Source organism: Grus americana, chromosome 3, assembly GCF_028858705.1.
Source record: "Grus americana isolate bGruAme1 chromosome 3, bGruAme1.mat, whole genome shotgun sequence".
In the NCBI taxonomy this organism is placed as follows: Eukaryota; Metazoa; Chordata; class Aves; order Gruiformes; family Gruidae; genus Grus; species Grus americana.
The window spans coordinates 29,880,852-29,907,935 of record NC_072854.1 but is presented as its reverse complement, the minus strand read 5'-3'; the positions used below and the strand labels follow the sequence as shown (position 1 = coordinate 29,907,935).

Below are 27,084 nucleotides of genomic sequence, written 5' to 3'. Positions count from 1 at the left end.
CAAACATTACAAATAAATGAGAAGTCACAGATGAGGAAGTTGGCTACGAATGATCTTCTGGTCCTGGTCTCTCACATTTGCTGTATCTTCCATTTTTTTAATCAAACCAGACTTAGATGAAAGATGATAACATGTTTCTCTATCAGTGGCATGTGTCAAAAGATCAACTCCTGATTTATATTTTTTTTAATATTTTGTGTGTGTGTGTGTCAGCGATTGCTGTCTACTTGATGTAATCAGGTCTAATACTGAACATCGAACTTGCATGCCACAGCCCAAGTTATAGTCCTTTCACCTTTCTTTTTTCCTTAATCAAACTTCAGGCAAATGTAGATGAAGGCTCAAGTGGCAGTATTAAGATGCAGATTACGTACATTAGAAGTAACAAAAGTGTTTTGATTGTTGATTCTGGTTCCAGTCCATTTGCAAATAATAAACTAAACCATTAAGAATATAACAAGGTTGCCTGTGCTGAGAGAGCTACTTCAAAGCAGTACACTGTGACAGAGAATTTTTGTCCCCTGTTATGGTAATTCTTTTCAAAATTTTTGTGAAACGTCATACAAATAGGAAATAAATGAGGCATCTTCACACTCAAGATATTGCTGAAAAAAAGAATAGCATCATAAGCATACAGATGGCTATAATGGAAGGATTAGTTTGAGATACATTCGAGGCTTTATTTTCCAGCTCTGTAGGAGCTACTGCTGTGAAATCTTCAAATATTCAGGGCTCATTTCAGTCAGGTCTAGCTAGGAAAGTTGTTGAACAGAAAAAATCCTGGTAAGAAGAAAATACCAGCTGCTTTGATGTGGGCTGATGTTTAGATCATGCATTGGAGTGCCAGCAGAGATTTCTCTCTACAGCTTTCCCTACAACTCATAGAATCATAGAATGTCCTGAGTGGGAAGGGACCCATAAGGATCATCGAGTCCAACTCCTGGCTCCACACGGGACCAGCTGAATCAGAGCATATGACTGAGAGCGTTATCCAGACACTTCTTGAACTCAGTCAAGCTCGGTGCTGTGACCACTTCCCTGGGGAGCCTGTTCCAGTGCCCGACCACCCTCTCAGTGAAGAACCTTTTCCTGATATCCAACCTAAACCTCCCCCGTCGCAGCTTCATTCCATTCCCACCAGTTCTATCACTGGTCACCACAGGGAGGAGATCAGCACCTGCCCCTTCGCTCCCCCTCGTGAGGATGTTGTAGGCCGCAATGAGGTCTCCCCTCAGTCTCCTCTTCTCTAGGCTGAACACACCAAGGGACTTCAGCCTCTCTTCATATGTCTTCCCCTCTAGACCCTTCACCATCTTCGTTGCCCTCCTTTGGACACCTTCCAATAGTTTTATGTCCTTTGTGTACTGTGGCGCCCAAAACTGCGCACGGTACTTGAGGTGAGGCTGCACCAGCGCAGTGTAGAGTGGGACAATCACTTCCCTAGACCGGCTAGCAATGACACACTTGATGCACCCCAGGATACGGTTGGCCTTCCTGGCAGCCTGGGCACGCTGTTGACTCACGTTCAACTTGCTGTCGACCAAGACTCCCAAGTCCCTTTCAGCATGGCTGGTCTCCAGCGTCTCATTGCCCAGTCTGTATGTATAGCCAGGGTTGCCCCTTCCCAGGTGCAGAATCCAGCACCTGCCCTTGTTAAACCTCATGCGGTTGGTGATTGCCCAGTTCTCCAACTCTGACCAAGCCACTTAATTTTTCTAACAATGATTTTCTCTGGATAAAAATGAGCTGTACTATTCTAACTGTGATCTTCCATGATTTCCCCACTTTCATCGAGTACTTTGAAAACCACAAATAAATAATATAGCAATAAATGTCATTACTATCCTTATTTCAGTATCTAAAAAAGTACTGATAACAATTTTTACTTGTTGTTTTAATAGAGAATCCAGTAAAGCCTTCATCATATTTATAATAACATACACTGAATTTCAGTGGCTGTTTTTATAGTTGTTTTAATTTAATTTTGATATCTAAATGGTGTTCAGAAGCACTTTGGTGAACACCATAAATGCTCTTCAGTCAGTCTGCTACGTGGGGACATGTGTATTATAGTTGCTACAGTGCAAGTAGTTTGTTCATTGTAATGGATTCATTACTACATCAATTGAAACATATATTCAGTTTGTGCAAAATTCAACTAAGTAGCTCTAGTTTATCCACTGTATAGCATTTTAACACAACTGTATATTAAGTAGAAAACTTATTTATGTGAACATTGTAAGATGTAATATGCTGTCCAAGAGCAAAAGTAGTATTCTTATATCACTGGAAAATCTTATTTCTCTTTAGCACTTACTCTGTGATGTCTACACAGGTAAATGTATTATGGAAGTAATGTACTGTGCAGATAAGATCTTGATCACATTTTTTCTTCATTTAAATATTAAAACCAGTTAAGTGTTTTTTCTCATCTACTGACTGCTTTGAATAAACGTGGTGTCTCTAACTGCCATTATGCTCTGTAATATATTAATTATTGAATTAGCTTTTAGTTTCTGATATTGTCCCACACTCCCCAAGATAGCCATTTAAGTCCTTTAATATGGATTACATTTCCCAAGTACATTTAGCCAGATGGTGCGTACAAATCTCTTCTCTCTGGTGCATTAAAGTATGTTAAGACTTGTTATGCTCTCCAGAAATGAACTTACTGATACTAAGGAACAAAATCAATTGGAGAAAGTTCTTTTAGGATTGCATCCACTTGCTGCCCTAATCTTAGAGTGAGGGAGCAGGGAGGGCTGGCTGCTCCAGAAGTGAAGGTAAGCCAGGAGTTTTACAAGGCTCCCAGGGTAGGAACCTCACTGCCAGGAGTCCTGACAGTACCTGAATGAGGCAAGCAGGGCAAATGCCAGTGTCCAGGATCAGCATAGTATGCCAGATCACCAGCCAAGTCTATGGGGATTGGGTAGGTTCAAGGTCAAGCCAAGGAGCTAGTCTGGAGGCCAAAGTCAGCATCCAGATAAACAGGTACATGGCTAGGTATGCATGTGGCTGCAACACAGGTTGGTTAGATACTAAGGGCAAGAGCCTCAGCTTAGATGCTCCCAAGAGAAGGGGTAGTCACCAGTGATGCTTCTGTCAACTCCTGAACAGCTTCAAGGGCAGCAGAGGTTTCTCAGGCCTGCCACTTGCATTGTCTAAGTTGGTCCTGAGCTCAGGCAGCCAAACCTCTGTGACCCTTATAGTCACATTATGTAGTAGAATTCACTCATTCACAGTTAATACAATCTTTGTTTCAGGATTTGAAGGTGCTTACTGTGAAGTTAACAGTGACGAGTGCATCTCCAATCCATGCCAGAATGAAGGTCTCTGTGTGGACGGGGTTAACAGTTACAGGTGAGGAAAGTTATTTGACTGACAGATATTCAGTACGACACATAGCTATTTATAATCGAGATATTCTTTTGGTACTTTGCCTGTATTATGTTTGCTGTCCTTCAGTGATGTAATATGTCATTTTTGTGATGCATTTGACACATTACACTGTTACATTAAACTCAGAATTTTCTTGTGGGCAAAAAGACATACATGTATACCATAATGCGAACCCAAGAATCTATTGTAGGGCTAATTAAAATCTTAACAATCTAATCAAAATATAACAAGCAGTTGTTACTAGTCCAGTTACAATAGTACTAATAGTCTAAGTTGAAATTAATAGAAAACAGCTTCATAAACAATGTAGTTGCATTTGTTATATAAGGAGTCTTGCAATTTTCTAGCTCTTGTCTCTGTTGTTATGATTACCCTCACAATGTCTGTCTGGGTCCTGTGATCAGTGATTTCAGTCTTCCTCAACTGGCAGTGTTACTGCAAGTCGCCAGCATCCGGAAGTCTTTGCCAGGAGTAGTGTGATGTTTATGGTGGGGGGTTTCTCAGTTTTTCTTCAGTCTCAGGCCTGCTTGGAGCTATTTTTGTATGTTTCCTTATCATGATTTACTTCCTTTGCACTGTTTACCAGCTTCCGCAGCCCACATGGTCACAAAAGGCTATTGTTTGTAACACCATGGTTATCCCAGTGTGTCACACCCTCACCATAGGTGCTATTCCCAGAGCTGAAGCTAAAGCACGAGAGGCAGCAGTCAGTTGGCTCTGGGGCCGGTGTCAAAACAAGTGAAAACCAACTCAGGCCAAGGCAAGTTCTAAGCCCTTGCACGGTTGGGTCGGCACAAAGCCTGTGGCCTTCAACTAATAATGGCAAAAATCTTATTTCCTGGGCTGCAGTCACTGTACTTGTGAAGCTTGTTAAAGTACAGCACATTGTAGTGATCAGAAAAACAGTTTTGGAACCACCTAATTCATACCCCTCAAAATCTGCCACATTTTTCTGGAATCTTTTTATATTAAACTAAAAAGTAATACAGCGACATCCTCTTGGCTAGGTGCTCCTGCCAACATGGCTTTACTGGGACATTATGTGAAGTGGAGATTAATGAATGCTCATCAAGACCCTGCAAAAACAATGGAACTTGCCTGGATCTCATAAACAGGTTAGTTACTACTATATGAAAAGCAATTCCCTGATTTCCTTATGTGTAAAGCCTGCTTGAGCCTTGAGGTTTGGATGGGACCTTCTGCATATGACAGGGATTCAAGATAGGCCAGTGCTACTGACTCAGCTATTTGTTTCTTATGTGACTTGAGAGGAAAATAGAAGGGAAACTGTCTTCAGCACAACTTGTTGTTTTCCTCCTTTTTTTTTTCTTTTTTCAATTTGGAATAAGAGTGAAATAGAGGAAAATTGATCTACAGCTCTCTCTTCAGCTTCTAACAATGACCTTTTCTAATGTTTACTAAAAGTTAAGTGCAAGCAAGAGAAAAATTTGTATCTTGTGTTTGTTCTGCAACACCGTACAGTTATTCAGAGACTTGTGTCAAGAGAACATGAGCCCTTAAATGATTCTTTATACCTTCAGTTCAAATTATTGTGGACAATTTTTCTACTAATTTTAAAAAGAGTAAATTGCTCTGCTTGCTTCAGAAACAAGGAAATGAGAGAAGTCTGTTAGTTATTTTAATATGGATGATGATTAGGGACACCAGCTTGACATCAGGACATACCTGTAGCTTCAGAATATTGGAATAGATCATGATGTTTACTTCTGTTGACTTACCTGATTTTCCCTTTTCTGAAGATTCATCTGTAGTTGTGCACCTGGATACTATGGGTCTCTGTGTGAGATGGATGTAAATGAGTGTGAAACTTTGCCTTGCTTGCATGGAGGAAGCTGCGTCAACAGGCTCGGAGGCTATCGGTGTTTCTGTCCCCCTGGATTCACAGGTATAGTCCACTCTACCACAGTGGAGAAGGCTAGTTCACAGATTTTACATGGTTTTAATTTTATAGCAATGGCCTCAACTAAATGAAGGAAGGGTACACAGGATCCACTCCTTATTGGAGGATAAATCAATATTAATTCAGATAGAACTTTGATCCAATTCTGGCTAAGTAGCTCAAGATGTTATTTACATTAAGGCTTGATTTATGATTTCTTTAGTCACCCCAGCTGAAACACATTAAAAGAGAGAGTGTGTAGTGCAAAGAAAATCAATGTCTTCTGAATTCAGCTGAGTAAAAAAGTATTCCCAAAGATATGGAGTAAATTTTACAAACTTAATAAAATGCTACCTTGTCATTTGAATTTGCACAGAACCATAGTAATGCTTTGACTTGGTGGTCTCTTGGACTGACACTGTTGTCTTTAGTGTTAATCTTAGAATTTTTACAGAACTAATGAGAAAATATTTAATGGGTAGAGAAGTAGTAAAATTTCTCTAAAATGATGTTCTTTTAAATGCTCTCCATGCCGCAAAACAAGTAGTTCATGCTTAATGTTTTGATACATTCAGCTTAAGCAACCTGAAAACACATGAGGTCATATGACCGTTTACAGAAATGTTTCTAGTTGTCTGCCTCAAGTTGTATAATTTCTGCATAACTTTTTTTTCTACCCATTCCAGCCTGTGATAAATACCACATAATTCATAAGATTAGAAGGGACACAATTCACATTCTCTGAAGTGAGAGGAATGTAATTTCTCCACAGAAAAAAACAAGTACAGTTTTGGGAAGACACATATAGCTGTATATCCTTCTTCCATCCACCACAAACTTTACTCCACGTATCACTTGTGCAGTGTTCTTCAAAATTATCCTTGACATTTCAGCAAAAAATGGAAAAAATCTATATAATTCTCTTGCCTAAAACTTTAAAAGCTTCCCCCTACAATATTTCTGCAGAAGGGCTGTGTTCTGAATATTACTTCTTGGGTATCACAGAAAGTTTGGTTCATTAGGCAGTGGTGCTGCAGATTTATAATTTTAATAATAGATGTTAAAACAGTTCTCTTCACCTTTATGTATATGTTTCTGTAAGAATTCCCAGTTACACTCATAAAAGACAAGACACCTGTACCTGAAGGGCTTATGAGACTAATTTAAAAAGGAACAAGCAATCTGCAGGTGTGCTTTCCTTTTATGATTCTTCATTATTGACTAAGCAGTTTGACTTGAGTTCTTTTCCCTAACACATTTAACCAACAAGTATAGGATGTTGGGTTTTGTTGGGGTTTTTTTGTGAGGTGTTTTTAATCAGCTGTAGTTGTTGTTTACTGTTACAAGTAGTTATTTACCATAAAAAAATCTTTTAGTATATAACAGGAATAGTTGTTTAGTGTTAGTTATATAGTAACAAGGATGGTGTGATACCCAGGTGTCAAACATTGAAACATTAGTCGTAGATTGGCCATCACTTAATTATAACCAGTGGGGTTTTTTCCCCCCTTAAAGTGACAGTTTGGACATCCACTATGCAATGTACCAGTTAGATTAAGTCTAAAGGAATAATTCATCCCATGCAAAGTGTTTGGTATAGCAGTTGAACTAAGACTTGAAAACAAAGTTGTTGTGTTAGCAAGCCCAGAAGTGAGTGAAAGTGATTTCAAAGTGAGGTCTTCTGAGCAAGCCATTACTTTTCTGGATTATGAAGCAAAAAGAGCATGTGTCAAGTGTACGTTTCGCTGGCAAACATACAGAATTGTAAAGTAGTTCTTTGATAGTTTAAGGTTTTGAAAGCTTTTTCTAGCAATTACGATTTGAATACCTAATGGATGATTTTTCATATTTAATTTAACAATTTGTTTTGTGTTACCTACACTACAGAAAAGGTAATTACACTTTGAGAGCACCAAGCTTTGGAATTATAAACAGTGAAAAAAAATACTTTAAAACTACAAAATATTAGTATTTAAGGTGCTGAATTTATACTAGTATAACAAAAATAATTTAACTTTTTGAAAGATAGGTGTATTTCCACTTTCATTTTCAGCAATTTTGATAATTTTGGAACAGCCTTTTTTTTGTCACAGAGAAGGCGCCTTTACAGATACATAACAGTGTCTATTGATTTCAATGAGCATTTGAATTTCAAAAATATATTAATGTACAGAGAAAAATTTAATCATTTAATATAATTATTAAAATAGTATAGATTTATAAATTTGAATGGAAAAATTACAATACATTAAATGGGTTTGGCCAAATTATGTTAGTATATTTCATTTTATTTATGAAACCTTATTTTAAAAGTATTAACTTTGATCAGACATTTCGAATCTTTTTTCTGGTCATCATGTAATTTAATGTCTTAGAGAAGGCAGTCTTAGACACTGATCTCCGCTCTGTAAGCTCTAAATTTTTGACAGCTAATGTATCTCTTAAAATGTTAAGTTTTCTGTAAGTTTATCTTATTTTGGATTTATTTTACAGTGTTCATAATTTTATTCCATTTTAATTCACTGATTAACAAATAATTTATTAACTATTAAAATATAACTTTCTCTCAACAATGCTTAGATAAAAATCTATTGTTTTGCAGTTCAGGTAGACTCTTAGAAAAAGCAATCACAGCTCAGATGACAAATGCACAGATGTATTCTTTCTGTTAGGATGTAATTGGCAGCAACAATTGGCAGTTGTCTTAAACCCTAGATATCACTAATAAACCCTGGTCAAAGTCCTGACCCCAGATACTTCAGAAAATAAAATGAAGTGATCTGAGCATTCACGAAACTGTTTTTTCCATGGCCTAAAATGAGAAGTGACAATAAAGCAGGGTTATATTAGGAAAAGGAGAAAAGTAACAAAAGGATAATACCAAATGATCAACTAATCCTTTTCAAAAGTACACAAATGATTATTTCAGTTCTTTTCCTCGGGGTTTGGTGGGGTTTTTGCTGTGGGTTTGGTTTGGGGTTTTGGGGGGTTTTTCTGTTTGTTTTTTCAAAATACCTTCTAGAGATGACTGCATCCCCTCTTCTGCTGTAGCCTTCTGCATATGTTTAGCCATCCTCAATCACACTGGCTAACAAGGCCATATCAAAGGTGCAGACGACCCAGTGACATGAACTTTCTGTCCCCAGCTTAGCCCATCTTGTTTCTTTAATTGCTTTGGCGGGCCAGTGTTGCTCCATGAAATAATACTACTAAGTTATATTGGGTACTCTTGATAACACAAGACCTAATTATTCCAGCTCTATCAGCAGCTGCTGTTCTTTTACTTGTATTTGCTCTTTAGCAACTGTATATATACAGTGTATATCATTCTTGTTGCCCAAAAGAATCTTTGTATACAGACATTGTTCCTTCAGATCTATGACTTTGGCATACTAAAGTACAAACTGTCTCCTTAGATTAGTTTGACAACTCACTTCCAAGCACACAGAAACATCATTAGTTTTTCCCAGTTTTACACTCCATTGCAAAAAATATTGATTTATTTGAAATAGCATTAAACTTTCATGTTGAAGGACACAAGCCCGGAAAACTATTTTTGGTGTTTAATGCTTAGGCACCACAAAGAAACTTAACAGTAGCATAGCATAAAGTCTCTAGGTAACCAGTTAGCTACAAAATTCTCTGAGCTCTTAAATTCCCCAGTCTGATCATTCTTGTTCCATATCTCCTGTCTGTACATGAGAAAAGTTTGGTCTGGTTTATAGAAGTAACTGAAAAAATCAGTGGCTGAAAGTAGAATAGCTCTTTACTCAAGATCACAGTTGTTACTGCTTATTGCTTCTATGTTGGTGGTACCTGGGTGTTAGATATAACAATATAAAACTGAAAGATACCTCCAGAGTCACTGAATCTAAAACCTCTTTTGTCTAAATGGTCAACCATTTGTTGGCTGAAGAGATGAATGTTAATGGTTATAACGTGAACTATTGAGTTTGTACCGCAAATGTTGTAAAGAAACAAGCAACTCTAAACCTTATGCTTTGGAATGTACCAAATATGAGATTTAATGTACATAGAGGATAGATCTTTTGAGTAAGAAAACACCACACTTAAATAGTCATCTTTTAGCACTAAGATACTCTTTTAAATATGTCTTACCCGGGGCCTGTTTTTCCTCTACATGATTCCAGAATCCTTGGAATTCATAAATGTTACTATAAATACAGGAAATTTGCTCATAATCTAAGGAACTCAAAGGAGAATCAAAGGCTATGTCAGATTTAATTTTGGCTTGGTAGATTACTAAACCTTTGTTAGAGAATCTGAAGACACAGTGCAAACAAGTGGAACTCTTATGACTGTTTGTGGAATTAAAAATGAAATGGAACATAATCAGCAATTTAAAATTAAAAGCAACATAAGGAAATATAATCAATGAGTATAGCTATCTCTTCATTACCACAAATCAACGTGGTGTTGCATTCTAAATGTGCACTGGTACACAGTTATGTAAAGAATAAAACAAGAAAAAATACATGCATGTATATTCCACTGAGTCTGAGATTAAAAGGCTTAATTAAAACACTAATATCACTTTCTTTTCAGCTGCACAATATAACATCTTAAAAGGAATAAGTAATTGAACATAATGTATTATGATCACTTACCCTGAAGGTCATTTTCATGATTGAGGTGTTAATAATTTCTTCTTTAGAAACCTTGGCATCTGAACAACCTTATGTCAAAGTATAATCCAGATGATTCAGACATGCCTCAAGTGAAATATTTTTCATGTTCATGAAAAATTTATTTTATATTCAAGTATAAACCATAAGTGTCTGGGTCACCAAGTCTGCTGCAAAATAGGCTTAATAAGAATACAAGTTTTTTTGACTGTAGAATTTTGTTTGATAATTCCTAATTGCTTCATTTGAAAGGATTCTAGGATTACCAAGTCATTACTGCCTTCATTGACAGACTTGGTAATACTTAAGTCTTTATTTTCCTTGTTTGAGGTTAATTAAATAATTCTAAGATGTCTTGCAAAGACTAAAGTTTTTTTTCTTAAAATGTATTGTATTGACCTTGGCCAGCTGCCCACCCAGCTGCTCTCTAAATCCCCTCATCAACAGGATGGGAGAAGAAAATAAAGATGAAAAAACTCATGGGTCAAGATGAAAACAGGGAAATCACTTACCAGTTATTACAGGCAAAACAGATTCAGCTTGGGGAAAATTAATATATTTTATTGCTAATTAAAATAGATTTTTGAATGGTAAGAAACAAAGACAAAATAAAGCAACGCTTTCCATCCTTCCTTCCCCCCCTCCACTGGCTCAACTTCATTCCCAACTCCTCTACCTCCCTGCCCTGAGCAGCCCAGGGCATGGGGAATGGGAGGTTGCAGTCAATCCACAAAGAGCTCCTTTCTGCTGCTCCCTCCTCCTCCTCCTCACACTTTTCCCCTGCTCCTACATGTATCATGTCCCCAGCCTGCAGCCTTTCAAGTTACATCTGCTCTGGCATGGGGTCCTCCATGGGCTGCAGCATGGATATCCTGCTTGGGTAGGGAGTGCTTTCCACAAGCTGCAGAGGAATACCTGCTGCACTGTGGTCTCCTCCATGGGCTGCAGGGGAATCTCTATTCTGGCACCTGGAGCACCTCTTCCCCCTCCTCCTTCACTGACCATAGTGCTCACTGGATTGTTCTCACTTTTCCCCTCCTCATTCAGCCTGTGTGGTGTTTTGCCTTTGCTTAAATATGTTTTCACAGAGGTGCCATCGTCTTGTCTGAGGGCTTCAGCTGTGTTCTGCAGTGGGTCCATTGGAGCCAGCTGGAACCATCTGTGTCCAGCATGAGGCAGCCCCTAGTCTCTTCTCACAGAAGCTGCCTTGCAGCTTCCACCACCATCCCCCAACACCTTGACACCTCCACCCAATACTCAAAATAAGATTTCAGTGGCTAATATGTATGTATATTAAACTGAGGTATATTAATTCAAAATTCTGATTCAAATTGGCAATTATTGGACATCTGATCCAAAATATGCCTAAAAATGACAAAGTACCATGAAATCACTTTTTGCTGTGAAGGTTCAGTCATCATTTCTGCAGAGCACCAATTGTTCCTTAATTCTAAATAGCTATTCTCTTAATCTCAGATCTGCCCTTACAGTCTGATCTTGTCTATGAGATCAGTACGAACTAACATTTGGAAGTGACTAAGGGTGCACTTGATTTGTATGTTAAACCAAGTCAAAACCTTGGCTTAAATAACTCATCTTGTATTTTATCTTTAATGCCAGCTCTGAGCCCCAGAACCTGCTTATCCTGGCCCTCAGAACCTGCTGTTCATCTTTTCTACGTGACAATGAAAACCCTGTCCTGCTTTTTATACAACAGGCTGACCTAACAAAAAAGTCCCAGAAGATCTAATCAATGAAAAGGGAGAGAAGTTTTCTTTATCTTTTTGACCTCAGCAACTTCTATAGCTTTGTACTGCCAGCAAACTCTGGCAGTGATTGCATCTGCACTCCTCAAACCTCTGTCTGTATTTCTACAAGAAGAAGAGCAACTACACTACTAACTGAAGTGACTATTTATTTAGAGTCAGAGGGGAGGAATCTCATGGTATGCTCCTTGAGATGTCAAAGCAAGATGCAGCTTACATATCAAGAGAGGCCAAAACTGATTGGCATGCCAAGAGCAAATTTAACATGTATGCTGACAGAACTGGGTTTCTGTACTAAATGTGGAGGTAACAGTATCCATCTTTCAGTTCAGTGATTAGAGCATTCACGTAAGTTTTGGGAATAGGTTCAATGAACACACCATCATGAAGGAGCAAATTTACTTCAGGCATTTTCCTGAGAAATGCTATAATGTCCATGCTATAAGTTAGCCAGATTTGTAAGGAAAGGAGGGGGCGCTTTTGCTGTTCTCGTTGAGCTGCAATGCCATTCACCAGAGATCTCCTGGTCCAGAAAAAACATAGAACAGTAATGCATAACCTCATTGGCTATTTGACTTGAAGTGCAAAGTCAAGACTGCTAGTTCCCTCTCCCTCTCCTGAGAGCCAAGGGCAGGACATAAACATGCTTTTTCCTCTCAAAGTGACTTATTGTCTACTAATCAGAGCTTTAAGCCATACTTTAACCAATTAAATCTTAGTCTGGTAGCAGCTTTGTTACAATTACTGCACATCCTTGTTCAAGGAGGAGAGTGGTCAAGAAGGCATGGCAGAAGGGCAGCAAGGATGAATAGGAAACACCTGACTGAGCTCAGATGCAGAAAAGAAGCACATATTTGGTGGAAGGAGCAGTGATAGGCTACTTAGGAGGAATATGAAGCCATTGCCCAGGTGTGCAGAGTTGAAATTAGGAACGGAAAAGCTCAGCTAGAGCTGGGAATAGAGGAGGATGTGCAAAGCCACAAGAAAACCTATATGTACCTTGGCAGCAAAAGGAAGGCTAATAAAAAAGTGGGCCTGGTTCTCAATGGGAGGGGGACCTAGTGACAAAAGACTTGGAAGAGTCTGAGGTACTCAAAGTTGTCTTTTTTTCAGGATTTACTACTGAAGTCTGGTCTCTAGCCCCCCAGGTTTCTGAGCCTAGTGGCAGAGTTGAGGGTACTCCTCTTTTAACGAGGCTCTCCTGGTAGAGTATGATCCATAAACCACAACCCTCTGAGCCCAACCAGCAGCTTTTTAGCCATCCAGTTGTCCACCCTTCCAGACTCTAACGTTATAACTTGGGTACAGGAATATTGTGAGAGAAGGTGTCAAAGCCATGCTAAAATCAAGAGAAGTTAGATCTGCTGCTGCCTCCTCTTCCACAAACTTAGTCATTTCATCATAAAAGGCAATCAGATTGTTCAGGCATGATTTTCCCTTGATAACCCTACAGAATCATAGAATAGTTTGGGTTGGAAGGGACCTTTAAAGGTCATCTAGTCCAATCACCCCTGCAACGAGCAGGGACATCTTCAACTCGATCAGGTTGCTCAAAGGCCATTCCAGCCTGACCTTGGAATGTTTCCAGGGCTGGGGCATCTACCACCTCTCTGGGCAACCTGTTCCAGTGTTTCACCACCCTCACAGTAAAGAATTTCTCCCTTGTATCTAGTCTGAATCTACCCTCTATTAGTTTAAAACCATTACTCCTTGTCTTATTGCAAATGGCCCTACTAAAAAGTCTCTCCCCATCTTTTTTCTAAGCCCCCTTTAAGTACTGAAAGGCCACAATAAGGTGTCCTTGGAGCCTTCTCTTCTCCAGGCTGAACAAGCCCAACTCTCTCAGCCTGTCCTTACAGGAGAGGTGCTGCCGCCCTCTGATCATTTTTGTGTCCCTCCTCTGAACCCACTCCAACAGCTCCATGCCTTTCCTGTACTGAGGACCCCAGAGCTGGACCCAGTACTCCAGGTGGGGTCTCACAAGAGCGGAGTAGAGGGGAAGAATCACCTCCCTTGACCTGCTGGTCATGCTATTTTTGATGCAGCCCAGGATATGGTTGGCTTTCTGGGCTGCAAGCACACATTGCGGGCTCACATTGAGCTTTTCATCAATCAACCTTCAATCACCTTCTGCGCAGGGCTCCTCTCAACCTATGCTGGTTGTTCCCAGTTACCTTTTTCTCCTTTTGCTTAGAAATGGCTTCTAAGAGGATTCACTCCATGATCTTCCCAGGGACTAAAGTGAGGCTTGCTGGCCTGTAGTTCTCTAGATCATCCTTTTGGCTTTTTTGGGGAGATAAGTGCAAAGTTTGCCTTTTCTGGTCACTGGGGACCTTCCCCAATTTCCATGGCCCTTCAGACACGTTAGAAGACGGCCTTCCAAGAACATAAGACAGCTTGCTTAGCACCCTCAGATGCAGACCATAAAGTACTGTATTACAGGAAATTAATACAAGAATTGAGTACAAGAATTTGTGTTTGGCCCAGGATTCTGCATGCCACAGCAGAAACCAAGTTAGATTATTGTGTCTAACCTTTGTTACCCAAGTTCACTATTTGTATGTGACCTTTTGATAATTTTATTTCAAATCTTGTATTTACAGCTTCAGCAACAGGAAAAGATAGTCCAGTACATATTTTCTTCTTTGAGGAAACATTTATTTTATGTGGTCTGTAAAGGTTACTAATACCATATAGCAGTGACCTCAACCTAAAGCAAGAGAAATGTATTTGTAGTTTGAAAGCAGTGAAGTTACTGAACAGCCAAGAATCCTATTTGTAAGAAAGGTCTCTATAGTGCATGCAAAGTCTCTGGTCCTTAAGGAGACAAAGTCAATAACTACCTCATTTTTTGTACAGATTATGCTCAAAATATGTGATGCTACAGCCCATTCATAATGAGTGTTTGGCAACAGGAATTCTCACTGTGGATACAAATTAAATCTGGTGATTAGGAACTTGGATGACAGTACACTCCCCTTGTTTAGTAAAATATAATTGTTTTGGGTTACAGATCTGTGCCTTTAGGGAAGAAAATCCTTGTCTTTTGGCAAAGAATATCTAAATGTGGAGTGTTTGTTCTTTATGCTCATTACTGTCTAATTTGAATGTATTTAGTATAGCAATTCTAAGGTGATTTCACCAATGTGTTGTACAGTTAATTACTATTTATCTTCAAACAGAACCAGCTTCTTCTGGATTCATAGGAGTCTGTAAAAGAGGAATAGAACTAACTCTGCTTCTTATTTTTGACTGCTGAAAAGAAACAGCCCGTTATTTATGAATAGCATCAATGTAGAAGACACCACTTTGTAATGATAAAAAGAACATTGTTGATGCAGTCATGTACATGTTAGGACTTAGACCCATTTCCTGTTGTACTCATTGCCTAAAGTGGTATCATGGACTGGGAGAAAATCTCAGTTTGATTCTCACAGACTTTCCTCCAAGTTTCTTGCACCTTCATAGAGGTCACTAAATGCAAAGTCATTAATAAAGAGTTTCAAATAACTTCTGCTTCTTTTTGCATACATCATTCCATATTGACCAAAACAAAGTCTTGAATCCAATTATTGCACATGAAGTAAGATTATGGTGATGCACCCTCCCCCACATTCTCTCTCTTTCTGTAGCCAGTCTGTTTAATGTTAATAATTTATACTAAGTGGGGAAAAAAAATTCCAGAAGAAATATTTTCAATATAAAATATCCAGTAGGCGAGCCATCCATGCATTCTGTCAGTTTATGTGACACATTCTTGCCTCATATCAAGCAGATCTGGAAGTGTTTCAGAACAGTTTTTTTAATTTGTTAGTGAAAATGGAGGAGGGTGATCCCTTAGACTTATGCAGCTGACAGCAGTAAGCATACTGTACATCACAGTTCAAAATTTGCAAGCTAGATTGAATGGCAAAAAAAGAATTAGCTACATCAGAATGGTGTCAGCCCCGGGCTAATTAGTTCTCCTTGGAGGCATGGCAGTAAAGGCAGATATAGTGCCATTCTAGCATGGCTGAAGTGCTTTTGGCCTTCCAGAGCTACTGCTTTGCACATCTATCGTAGGGACTCTAACAGTGTATTGCATTATGCTACCTAGACATGTGGTGATAGTTCTTTCCTCAGTTTTCTAGTTTCTAAAGTCCTTCAATACCTAATTTCCCTTGTGGATTACATGGAAAGGCTGGTTGTCTCTCTGGTGAGGCCTCCAAGAATATTGCCACCATTCTTGTTATTTCTGTCTTGTTGCCACAAAGTGGCAATCAAAGTAATAATAGTAATAATAATCATCATCATCATCATCATCCTCCTCCTCCTCCTTTCCTCCAGGAAACCATTCCACACAAGAATAGAATCACTGTTAAAAGTTGTATCCTAATTATGGAAGTGCTGTTGTGAAGTTCTGTGGTTTGCTTTATGTTTTTGATCATGATGGTATATATAAAACTTTAGTATCTTAGGACACACACATACTGTTTAACAGAACAAGAACATTTAATAATACTGAGACAACTGCCAGCTAAACAGATAGTAACTAAAACTGATAACATCCTAATTTACCTTCTCATAAATATAATCTGTCAGATCAGTGTGTCAGGTTAAAGCAGATGTAGAAAGCTTCCCCAAAGATTTTTTGAGCTGCTTGAAATGCAGAATTCAGGATACAGAACTATTTAGTGACAACATTTGAGAACTTGTGGTCAGTTATTATATCTAGATCGTATCTATTATGGTAATCTATTAGGTGAGAATTTAAATTATCTGGGCTTCTAGAGCCAAAATCGGTGCTGCACGTTATACCTACAACAAATTTGAGAAAGCCCTCATTCAATTGTTCGAGTTGTTTTCTAGCTGTTACTGCTAGCTAGGAAAATCTCTGTACTATTCAGCAAGTGTAACTTTGGAGGGATCTTCAAATGTATTCAAGTCTGCCACTGTGCATGCTTTTAAAGGAGTATCTATTCTGTAAGAGTTACCAAGGCCCAGGGGATTGAAATCTCAATTTCCACACAAATTGCTCTGCTACAAATACTGTGACAAAGGAACTTTTAAGCAGCTTTAATGCCAGAACACCACAGAGGAACATTATGCATCATAATGCCAGTCTGTTCTTCTGCGATTCTGTGATATTTCTTTGAGCATTGTGTAAGTTGTAAATGTATTTAATATCTAAATCTTTTATATTAAATTATTGTATTTCTACAAGATAATGTTACAAATGAAATAAGAGTATTTTAATAGCTATTTCTGACGGAGTGGTTTTTTGCTATTCACTTAAAAAATCATGACTGGGAACTGGTTAGATAAAAACATGCAATTCATCACATAAAAACCTGTGCATGTTTAAATCAGTCACAGCAATAAATATCTAAAGCAATGACTGCTCAGTGATGATTTCACTTCGCAGAACTCAACGTACTTTATGTTAGAGCAGTTACTGTAAAGTTGTGCTTATTTCTGAAAAGCACGGCCGTGGGAGCATCATGGACTTTTTTCATTCTCTGTAGCTAACTCTGCCAGAATTTCTGTCTTTTATTCTTAACAGGATTCAGAGAAGTAGATGACTTCATGAAGAGTATTTTGTTCACTAAAGTAGAATGTGTTGACCTTTCCTACTAAGAATCTAGTAGTTTTCTTAGCAATTCTATTTTTTTTTCCTAGCTTGTAGTGCAAAAATGTGTGGGGCAACTCTCTGGGTGTCACTGATTATAAATGACTTCGATCTGTTTTAATTCCCTGAAGTCAGCCTAAAGTACTACTCTAAGTTGCCAAGGTCTCATTTGAAACAAATAGCGAAGGTGGTGTACTATGGTAATTAAATGAACCAAAATTAGTGCCTAAATATGCTTCAGGCATACCTGTATTCTAAATAATACATTTTCTCATCAGTAATTGCTTCCAAGTGTTCATACTTCCTGCTTGCCTGCATGGAGTCTCAGTGTGTGATTAGCATAAATCTAAAAGGAAAAAAAAAAACAGTTTACCTTTTTTGCATATTTCCTTCTTGGATTTTTTGGGGGGATTTTGAATTTGACCGGAGAGTTATTAAATAGCATAAGAAATTGAAAATCATAGAATCATAGAATGGTTTGGGTTGGAAGGGACCTCATCTAGTTCCAACCCCCTGCCATGGGCAGGGACACCCTCCACTAGACCACATTGCCCAAAGCCTCATCCAACCTGGCCTTAAGCACTTCCAGGAATGGGGCATCCACAACCTCTCTGGGCAACCTGTTCCAATGCCTCACCACTCTAACAGTAAAGAATTTCTTTCTAACATCTCATCTAAACCGAACCTCCTTCAGCTTAAACCCATTACCCCTTGTCCTATCACTACCCTCCCTGATAAACGGTCCCTGACCATCTTCCCTGTAGGCCCCCTTCAGGTACTGGAAGGCCGCAATTAGGTCTCCCTAATTGCCTTCTCTTCTCCAGGCTGAACAACCCCAACTCTCTCAGCCTGTCCTCACAGGAGAGGTGCTCCAGCCCTCTGATCAGCTTCGTGACCCTCCTCTGGACTCGCTCCAACAGCTCCATGTCTCTCCTGTACTGGGGCCCCCAGAGCTGGATGCAGTACTCCAGGAGGGGTCTCACAAGAGCAGAGTAGAGGGGCAGGATCACCTCCCTCGACCTGCTGGTCACACCTCTTCTGATGCAGCCCAGGACACGGTTGGCTTTCTGGGCTGCAGGTGCACATTGCCGGCTCATGTTGAGCTTCTCATCAATCAATACCCCCAAGTCCTTCTCCTCAGGGCTGCTTTCAATCCATTCCTCGCCCAGACTGTAGTTGTGCTTGGGATTGCGCTGACCCACGTGCAGGACCTTGCACTTGGCCTTGTTGAAATTCATGCAGTTTCAATGGGCCGACCTCTGCAGCCTGTCCAGGTCCCTCTGCATGGCATCCCTTCCCTCCAGCGTGTCGACCACACCACACAGCTTGGTGTCGTCAGCAAACTTGCTGAGGGTGCACTCGATCCCACTGTCCATGTCGCTGACAAAGATGTTAAACAGTGCGTGTCCCAGTCCCTGAGGAACACCACTCGTCACTGTTCTCCACTTGGACATTGAGCTGTTGACCACAACTCTTTGAGTGCGACCATCCAGCCAATTCCTTATCCACCGCGTGGTCCATCCATCAAATCCATGTCTCTCCAATTTAGAGACAAGGATGTCATGCGGGACAGTGTCAAATGCTTTGAACAAGTCCAGGTAGATGACATCTGTTGCTCTTCCCTTGTCCACCAACGCTGTAACCTCATCATAGAAGGCCACCAAATTTGTCAGGCACGATTTGCCCTTAGTGAAGCCATGTTGGCTGTCACCAATCACCTCCTTATTTTCCATGTGCCTGAGCATAGTTTCCAGGAGGGTCTGCTCCATGAACTTGCCAGGCACAGAGGTGAGACTGACCAGCCTGTAGTTCCCTGGGTCTTCCTTTTTTCCCTTCTTCAAAATGGGGGTTATGTTTCCCCTTTTCCAGTCAGTGGCAACTTCGCTGGACTGCCATGGACTCTCAAATATGATGGCGAGTGGCTTGGCCACTTCATCCTCCAGTTCCCTCAAGTCCCGCGGATGCAACTCATCAGGTCCCATGGACTTGTGCACCTTCAGGTTCCTTAGATATTCTTGAACCTGATCGTCTCCTACAGTGGGCGGTTCTGCATTCTCCCAGTCCCTGCCTTTGCCTTCTGTGACCTGGGCAGTGTGGCTCAAGCACTTGCTGGTGAAGACTGAGGCAAAGAAGTCATTGAGTACCTCAGCCTTCTCTATATCCTAGGTAACTAGGTTGCCTGTTTCATTCTGGAGAGGACCCACATTTTCCCTTGTCCTCCTTTTCTCACTAACATACCTATAGAAGCTTTTCTTGTTGTCCTTAACATCCCTGGCCAGATTTAATTCTGTCAGGGCTTTGGCTTTCCTAACCTGCTGCCTGGCTGCTCAGACAGTTTCTCTGTATTCCTCCCAGGCTCCCTGCCCTTGCTTCCACCCTCTGTAGGCTTCCTTTTTTTGTTTGACTTTGCCCAGGAGCTCCTTGTTCAGCTATGCAGCCTTCTTGGTGGTTTTGCCTGGCTGTTTCTTTGTTGGGATGCATTGCTCCTGAGCTTGGAGGAGGTGCCCCTTGAATACTAGCCAGCTGTCTTGGGTCCCTCTTCCTTCCAGGGCTTTGTCCCATGGTATTCTACGAAGCAGATCCCTGAAGAGGCTGAAGTCTGCTCTGCTGAAGTCCAGGGTAGTGAGCTTGCTGTGCACCCTCCTCGCTGCCCTGAGGATCCTGAATTCCACCATTTCGTGGTCACTGCAGCCAAGGCTGCCCTTGAGCTTGACATCCACTACCAGGCCCTCCTTATTGGTGAGAACAAGGTCCAGCATGGCGCCTCTCCTCGTGGGCTCCTCTATCACTTGGAGGAGAAAGTTATATCATCAACACATTCCAGGAACTTCCAGGATTGCTTGTGCCCTGCTGCGTTGCCCCTCCAACAGGTGTCAGGGTGGTTGAAGTCCCCCATAAAATCATGAGAGTATGATGAAATAAATGCTGTTCACAACTACTTTTGCATATAACTGTGATCAAATTCTGGCTGCATTGCCATCTGCTGTTGTGCACCCATTGCATACTTTTGATCCCATGCATTTTTTCATTAACCAGGCTACCAGGTCAAGCTACCAGGGGAAATTTCATTCTTGAATTAGAATAATTCATGTTGGAAGGGACCTTGTAAGGTCTCTAATCCAATTTCTTGCTGAGAGCAGTGTTACCCATAGTTAACACTATATATATCTCTCTATATATATCTATCTATGTTAAGCCATGGGGTTAGACCAGGCTGCCCAGGGCTTTGTCCAGTTGGGTCTGGAAAACCTCCAAGGACAGTATTGTTCTCATTTCTGATGGGACATTTAAACTGTAATGGAATAATACATTACTTTATTAGTAGTAAGTGTGATTCCTTGTGTCCCAAGAAGAGAAACGCAAGTTGAATTTTTAGCTCTACAGTAAACTTTGACTTTTATTATCATTTGATTGTAAAAAAGCGTAAGTGCTTCAGTTTTAAATATGTCTGTTACAGACTAATAAAACATGCCTAATAGAGAAGAAAATCAAAAGCTATAATAATAATCATAATATTAGTGTATTTTGGAGGCATTCGGGTTATAGAGTGATAAGTAAATGTGAACATATTTTTTTTTACACAAAGCTATGCTTATATTATTTTAGAGTGATGCTATAACATCTTTTTTCTTGATGCCTTTACCTCATAGTACAGCTCTCAAATTTTCCCTGATTTTAATTTTATTTTTTACACTCCATTTTATATTACAGTGTTAAAATGGCTAATAGTGACTATACTGAAAAAAAATGGGTATTTCTCTGTAAGACTATGTGTATGTGTTTCTATTAATATATATATGCAATATATGAAATACATGTTATATACACAATACAACATGCCAATACAGGATTTTCTCCATATTAAACTGTATTAGTGCAAATGAGAGATACATGGCTTCTTAGAAGTTTGTTTTTCCATTACAAGTTTTCAGTTATGTTTTAGTTTTAAAAGTTTTTCTCAATTTTAAAAAAGTAATTGCTCATACTAAACTTTATGTTCTTAAAATCAAAGTTAAAATGTCGTAAATATTGAATTGATATTTGCAGCTTGCACAGCTACAATGTGACCTCCTCTGGTAATATTGACAACTATGACATTTTTGTCATGATGTTTCCAATATTCAGACATGAATTAATAGCTTATACTTGCACTGTCTTCAGATTTATCTTGTTCTCCATCCCTTTTTGTAAGTTTATTCATCTGTGAACTGAATCATAATTCTAAACTGTGATATCTTTAGGTATAACTTGATGTTAACATTTTGTAGCCCAGTAAATATGATTTCTGCCCTCAGCAGGGAGATGCCCCAGCTGTGCGCTGCCCCAACAGTGCAGGGGCTCAGCCCTGGCCTGAGCTGGGTGTCGCTGGTTTAACCCCTGCGCTGGGGCCAGTGACTGCTGCCTGCCCTGCTCCAGCTCCAGCTCCAGCTCCAGCTTGGCGGTGGCCCCGCTGGGGAGGAGGTGACACCCTTCCCTCCCCCAGTCACTGCCTGACAAACCAACTTTGGCGGGGGGGGGGGGCTGGAGGCTGCTGCCAGGCTGCAGCCTGGGAGAAGGAAGGAGGCTGTGACAGGGAAAGGTATAAAGGGAAGCCTTTATAGGGGTCAGTACTGGGACACGCACTGTTTAACATCTTTGTCAGCGACATGGACAGTGGGATCGAGTGCACCCTCAGCAAGTTTGCTGACGACACCAAGCTGTGTGGTGTGGTTGACACGCTGGAGGGAAGGGATGCCATGCAGAGGGACCTGGACAGGCTGCAGAGGTCGGCCCATTGAAACTGCATGAATTTCAACAAGGCCAAGTGCAAGGTCCTGCACGTGGGTCAGCGCAATCCCAAGCACAACTACAGTCTGGGCGAGGAATGGATTGAAAGCAGCCCTGAGGAGAAGGACTTGGGGGTATTGATTGATGAGAAGCTCAACATGAGCCGGCAATGTGCACCTGCAGCCCAGAAAGCCAACCGTGTCCTGGGCTGCATCAGAAGAGGTGTGACCAGCAGGTCGAGGGAGGTGATCCTGCCCCTCTACTCTGCTCTTGTGAGACCCCTCCTGGAGTACTGCATCCAGCTCTGGGGGCCCCAGTACAGGAGAGACATGGAGCTGTTGGAGCGAGTCCAGAGGAGGGTCACGAAGCTGATCAGAGGGCTGGAGCACCTCTCCTGTGAGGACAGGCTGAGAGAGTTGGGGTTGTTCAGCCTGGAGAAGAGAAGGCAATTAGGGAGACCTAATTGCGGCCTTCCAGTACCTGAAGGGGGCCTACAGGGAAGATGGTCAGGGACCGTTTATCAGGGAGGGTAGTGATAGGACAAGGGGTAATGGGTTTAAGCTGAAGGAGGTTCGGTTTAGATGAGATGTTAGAAAGAAATTCTTTACTGTTAGAGTGGTGAGGCATTGGAACAGGTTGCCCAGAGAGGTTGTGGATGCCCCATTCCTGGAAGTGCTTAAGGCCAGGTTGGATGAGGCTTTGGGCAATGTGGTCTAGTGGAGGGTGTCCCTGCCCATGGCAGGGGGTTGGAACTAGATGATGTTGGAGGTCCCTTCCAACCCTAACCATTCTATGGTTCTATGATTCTAATCCTGAGCAGAGCCCAAGACTAGGGGAAGAAGCAAGTATCAGCTCCATGTTCCTTCAAACAACGAGAAGAAAGAAATCCCCGACCAGGCACATCACAGTCCTCCTGGCAAAGACATCATGATGCTGGCAAATCCTTGCAATGCCCCTCCCTCCATTCCCCCATCTACAGTTTTGGGCAGAAAACGCGTCATGCTTTAGACTCACAGGAACATATGAAGCATGAGCACACCACCAGTGGAAGGGGTTAGATACTGGCAAGGATTGTGAGTATTTTTGGTACAACCATTTTAACGATTTTAGTATCGATGCTCTTCAGTACTGATAATTTTGACTATCAGACTATTAAAACATTAATAGGACTGTCATTGAATTCTAGACTCTTTATATGATGTGTTCCCTTTCACTGGTCACAAGATTATGAATTTTTGAATTTCTGGGTTTTTTTAGTAGTAAGTGTTCAAATCACTAAGATCTGATGCTTGATGTGATGCTATGACTAGGCACAGCAATAAGCGAAGAAGTAACATGCTGAGGTAGTTTGCTAGTTCTGATGGTCTCATCATGCTCCAGTCTAGATTTCAAATATCTAAATAATAGTGCAAGCTACAAGTGAAGTTTTTGTGTTTAATCCCTCTGGTTCTTGCATGCATTTTTAAATTCAACGGGCAGATACGGTTCTCAAAAGCCATGTGTACATATCTAAGATTCAAAATTGATATTTAATGAAAACAATTATCTTAAAAGTTTTAGACCAAGCAAATTAATCTGTATTTGTTATAATTCCTTTGTTTCCTGTGGTCTAATCTTACCTTGTAAAGTTCTCTTTGCTTTCCCATCCAGAGTGGAAACCAAAACTTGTCTGAAAAAAGAAAAAAATATTTACTTCAAAATAGTTTGCAGCCACTCAAATTTTCTGCAGTCTGATCAGCACCAATTTAATTTGACTTAATATAAGGAAGGTGACATGCCTGAAATAAACCTATTACTGACACAAAATACAATAGAAATATAGGAAATCTAAATCTCTGGTATTAGTATGCTATGATAAAGCTTTCTTAAGATGAAATCAACAAAAACAAGCTAAGCAACCTTATCAGCCCTATTTTTTCATGCCGCATACTTAGCAAACTTGTTACAGCTTATTTACTCATAACAGGCTGAATGAGGCAATACTAAAATGATGCTAATAGGAGATTACGCAATTCACAAGATTAATGTCACTGTGACAATAAGAGTACTAGTTCTTTGCAGTCAGTTACTAATTTTAAGAGGCAACGTGTTTCTAGATTTGTAAGATGGTTGTTTTAGAATATGATGATTGGGGCATATTGTAGCAAAGTTAATTTCAGAGATGAAAGACATTCTGCTGAAAAATGTCTTCTAAGAAGACTAAAGCATTTATTTACAATGTGGTTTTGTACATAAGTGTATTCAGAAAACGTATTTATTATAGAAAGTATTTCAAAAGCCATGGAAATAAATCTATAGCTGATACAAATTATTACATACCATATTTTTTCAAGATACATCTTCCACACCTTCATGTAGTAGGTAAAATACCTGAAGTTTTCACCTAGTACTCATCCCAGCTTATTTTTCCTGTAATTATGAGATACTATTATGTTATTTTTCCATATACCAGTTTACCTTTATATTGCTTTTGATCCCACATAGCTCAGCTGATATATTTTTTGCTCTGTATTATTTTTTGGTTTTTTCTCTTGTGCAAAAAGTCAGCTAAGAGTGATCAGTTACCATTCCTGTTCATGGTCAAGGCGGAACATGTTTGAATACATATCTTGGAGTTATATCAGTAATGAGGACAACTGTTAGATGAATGGTAATTAAAAAAAATAAATCTGAGTTTAAAAAAACCACTAATTAAGCCCCTATAAGCTCATATAAGTATGGTACTTCATCTACAAATGTAGAGATTTTTCACCATTATTATTCACAATTTCTATTATACATAGGCATGTTAGAAAATACTGTTGCTTCTTTTGAGGTTTAACACTCTCATGCTGAAATTATTTAACAAATGAGTTAATTTTTTTCTGTAACCTAAATATGCTCTGCAATATGGTTTGTAGTATTTCTGATCATGTTTAAGTTGAGCAATATTTTTATTCCTTAGACTTATGCTATACAATCTTTTTATATATATAAAATTGGCTTTATTATAGCCAAATATAAAATATAAAAATATGTTGGAGAACTTTGGAGCTGTTCTTGCTAGTACTAGGATGAAAGCTTAAAGAAAGAGCATAAGTAAGAATGTGCATCTCAGAGATCACACGTAAGTCAGAGGTGTTTGTTCTGTGGTCCGTTCTTATGTTCACAGTGTCTGCTTTCAGCCCTATTCTGTGGAAAGGAAAAGAATCCTGAGGAACTCAGGTTTTGCAATGAGGAGAATTTGCAAAAAAAATATATTTCTGCAACCCACCACCATTTCAAACTTCCTCCTTTCCTGTGTCGAAATACTTGCAGGATCAAGTGCAGTATCTGATTTTTCAGTTTGTTAGGTACACTGCAGTTTGTAAAAACTCAGTTGGATGTTGAGGAATGTGTTTCTGAGGGAAGAAATGCAAAAACGTAATCTTTTTTTTTAGCAGAAGGCTGAGAATAAATGCCCAGTGATTGGAAGAGGGAGAGATTCTAGGTTGGATATGAAGTTGATGAGAACAATCCTTGAAGGCAGAGAAGGGTAATTTCTTATTTGGGTTTACAGTTGAAAAGATGAAAGTCTTGATGGAAGATGTGACAATCTCTAGATTAGGATGTAGATGTGGAATTGTGCAAATGAGCTCCAAGAAAGGCTGAGGCATCCCCAGTTAATGAAGTAAGTTGAATACAAGAAGGACATTGGAAAAGGCAGCTGCATTTTCTTTATTAAGATATGGAACAGACTGATCCTTCCTGTGAATGGATGATTTGAAGGAGTAGGAGAATAGCTGTTTCTTTTTCATCTTAGTGTTACTGTTATTACTCCATACTCTTGTCTTCTCACATCTATGGCATTTCCTTGCCTTCTGCAGCCCTGACACACAGGGTAGTCCCCAGGTTACCATCAATATTAATAATCCCCCTAACGTGGTATGTGTGAGGTACTTTTCCCTCTACTTTGATGCCTGGAGGCATTATTTCTAGCATGGTAAATACAATCTGTGAAGTAGAGCTCCAAGGAGTGTCTTCAGCCCAGTAACACATCTGGCACAGTCAGAGCCATGAAACAATTTACAGGCAATGTTTTAAGTGCTAGTTCTGTGATATTATAGTCTGTCTCTCACACCAACTTTGCAGAATGTTTATATACATTTTTTTCATTATAATGTTTATAATATAATGAGATTATTTTTATTAAAAGTTTTCAAACTTTGAACAAGGATTGAAAAAGAAGGCAGGTTTCAAATTAAATGACAGTCACATTGGAGGAGAATGACAGACTGTCTAGGTTATAGTCATGAATGATTGCCAGCCTTTTTGTATCTACAATGTGACAAATTACAAATTTAGTATATTTTGCTCTTGGAAATAATTTAAATGAAACTACTTATTCATAATGGAATGGATTAATCCAGTGATGCTAAGGGATTAATGCCAGGGACATACTTGGCCTGATTTGTTCAGAGGGTATTACAATATGGGTGTTGCATTTAAAGAAGACATTTTAGCATTTGAATGTAAATTATTGTTTATAAAAATTATCAAAAATATTTTGAGTTATTGCATTTCGGCAAGAACATTTCAACTAGCTCCTAATATTGAGCAAGTTATTTTCTTTGTTAGAACTAATACTTCAAAATTACATTATTTAGTTATTTGTTATTTAATTATTTTTCCTGTATTGCATGTATTAATTTTTATCATTAAACCTATTGTACCAGTAATTACTGTAATGATTATAGTCTGTATTAACAGCAAATGTCTCACAAATGCCTTTTAGGGTCACAGTGACAAAATGGACTTTTACTGTCTACGTATGTCTGAAACTTTAACACTGGCAGAGCTAAAAATCCATTTTGCCTATTAATATTGCTAAAGCTTTCCTAGTAAGGACAGAGTATGGGGATATCACTACAAAGCTTTTCTGTTCTTTCCATCAGATTCAGTCTTTCTTGGCTGAATCTAATCTTAATTACATCTCATGATACCTGTTTTTTTAAAGAGACTAAGCACAAAGTTGCATTG

The 27,084-nt window shown here is 39.6% G+C and overlaps 1 protein-coding gene across 1 annotated transcript in view; it reads left to right on the top strand.

The window, feature by feature from the left end:
- The window catches only part of EYS (eyes shut homolog), a 916,770-nt gene that overhangs the window by 399,502 nt on the left and 490,184 nt on the right, over positions 1-27,084 (top strand). Inside the window, exons 24-26 of the mRNA XM_054819879.1 lie at positions 3,264-3,360; positions 4,407-4,514; positions 5,160-5,305. Coding sequence (XP_054675854.1) covers positions 3,264-3,360; positions 4,407-4,514; positions 5,160-5,305 — 351 coding nt within the window. The remainder of the gene's footprint in view (positions 1-3,263; positions 3,361-4,406; positions 4,515-5,159; positions 5,306-27,084) is intronic.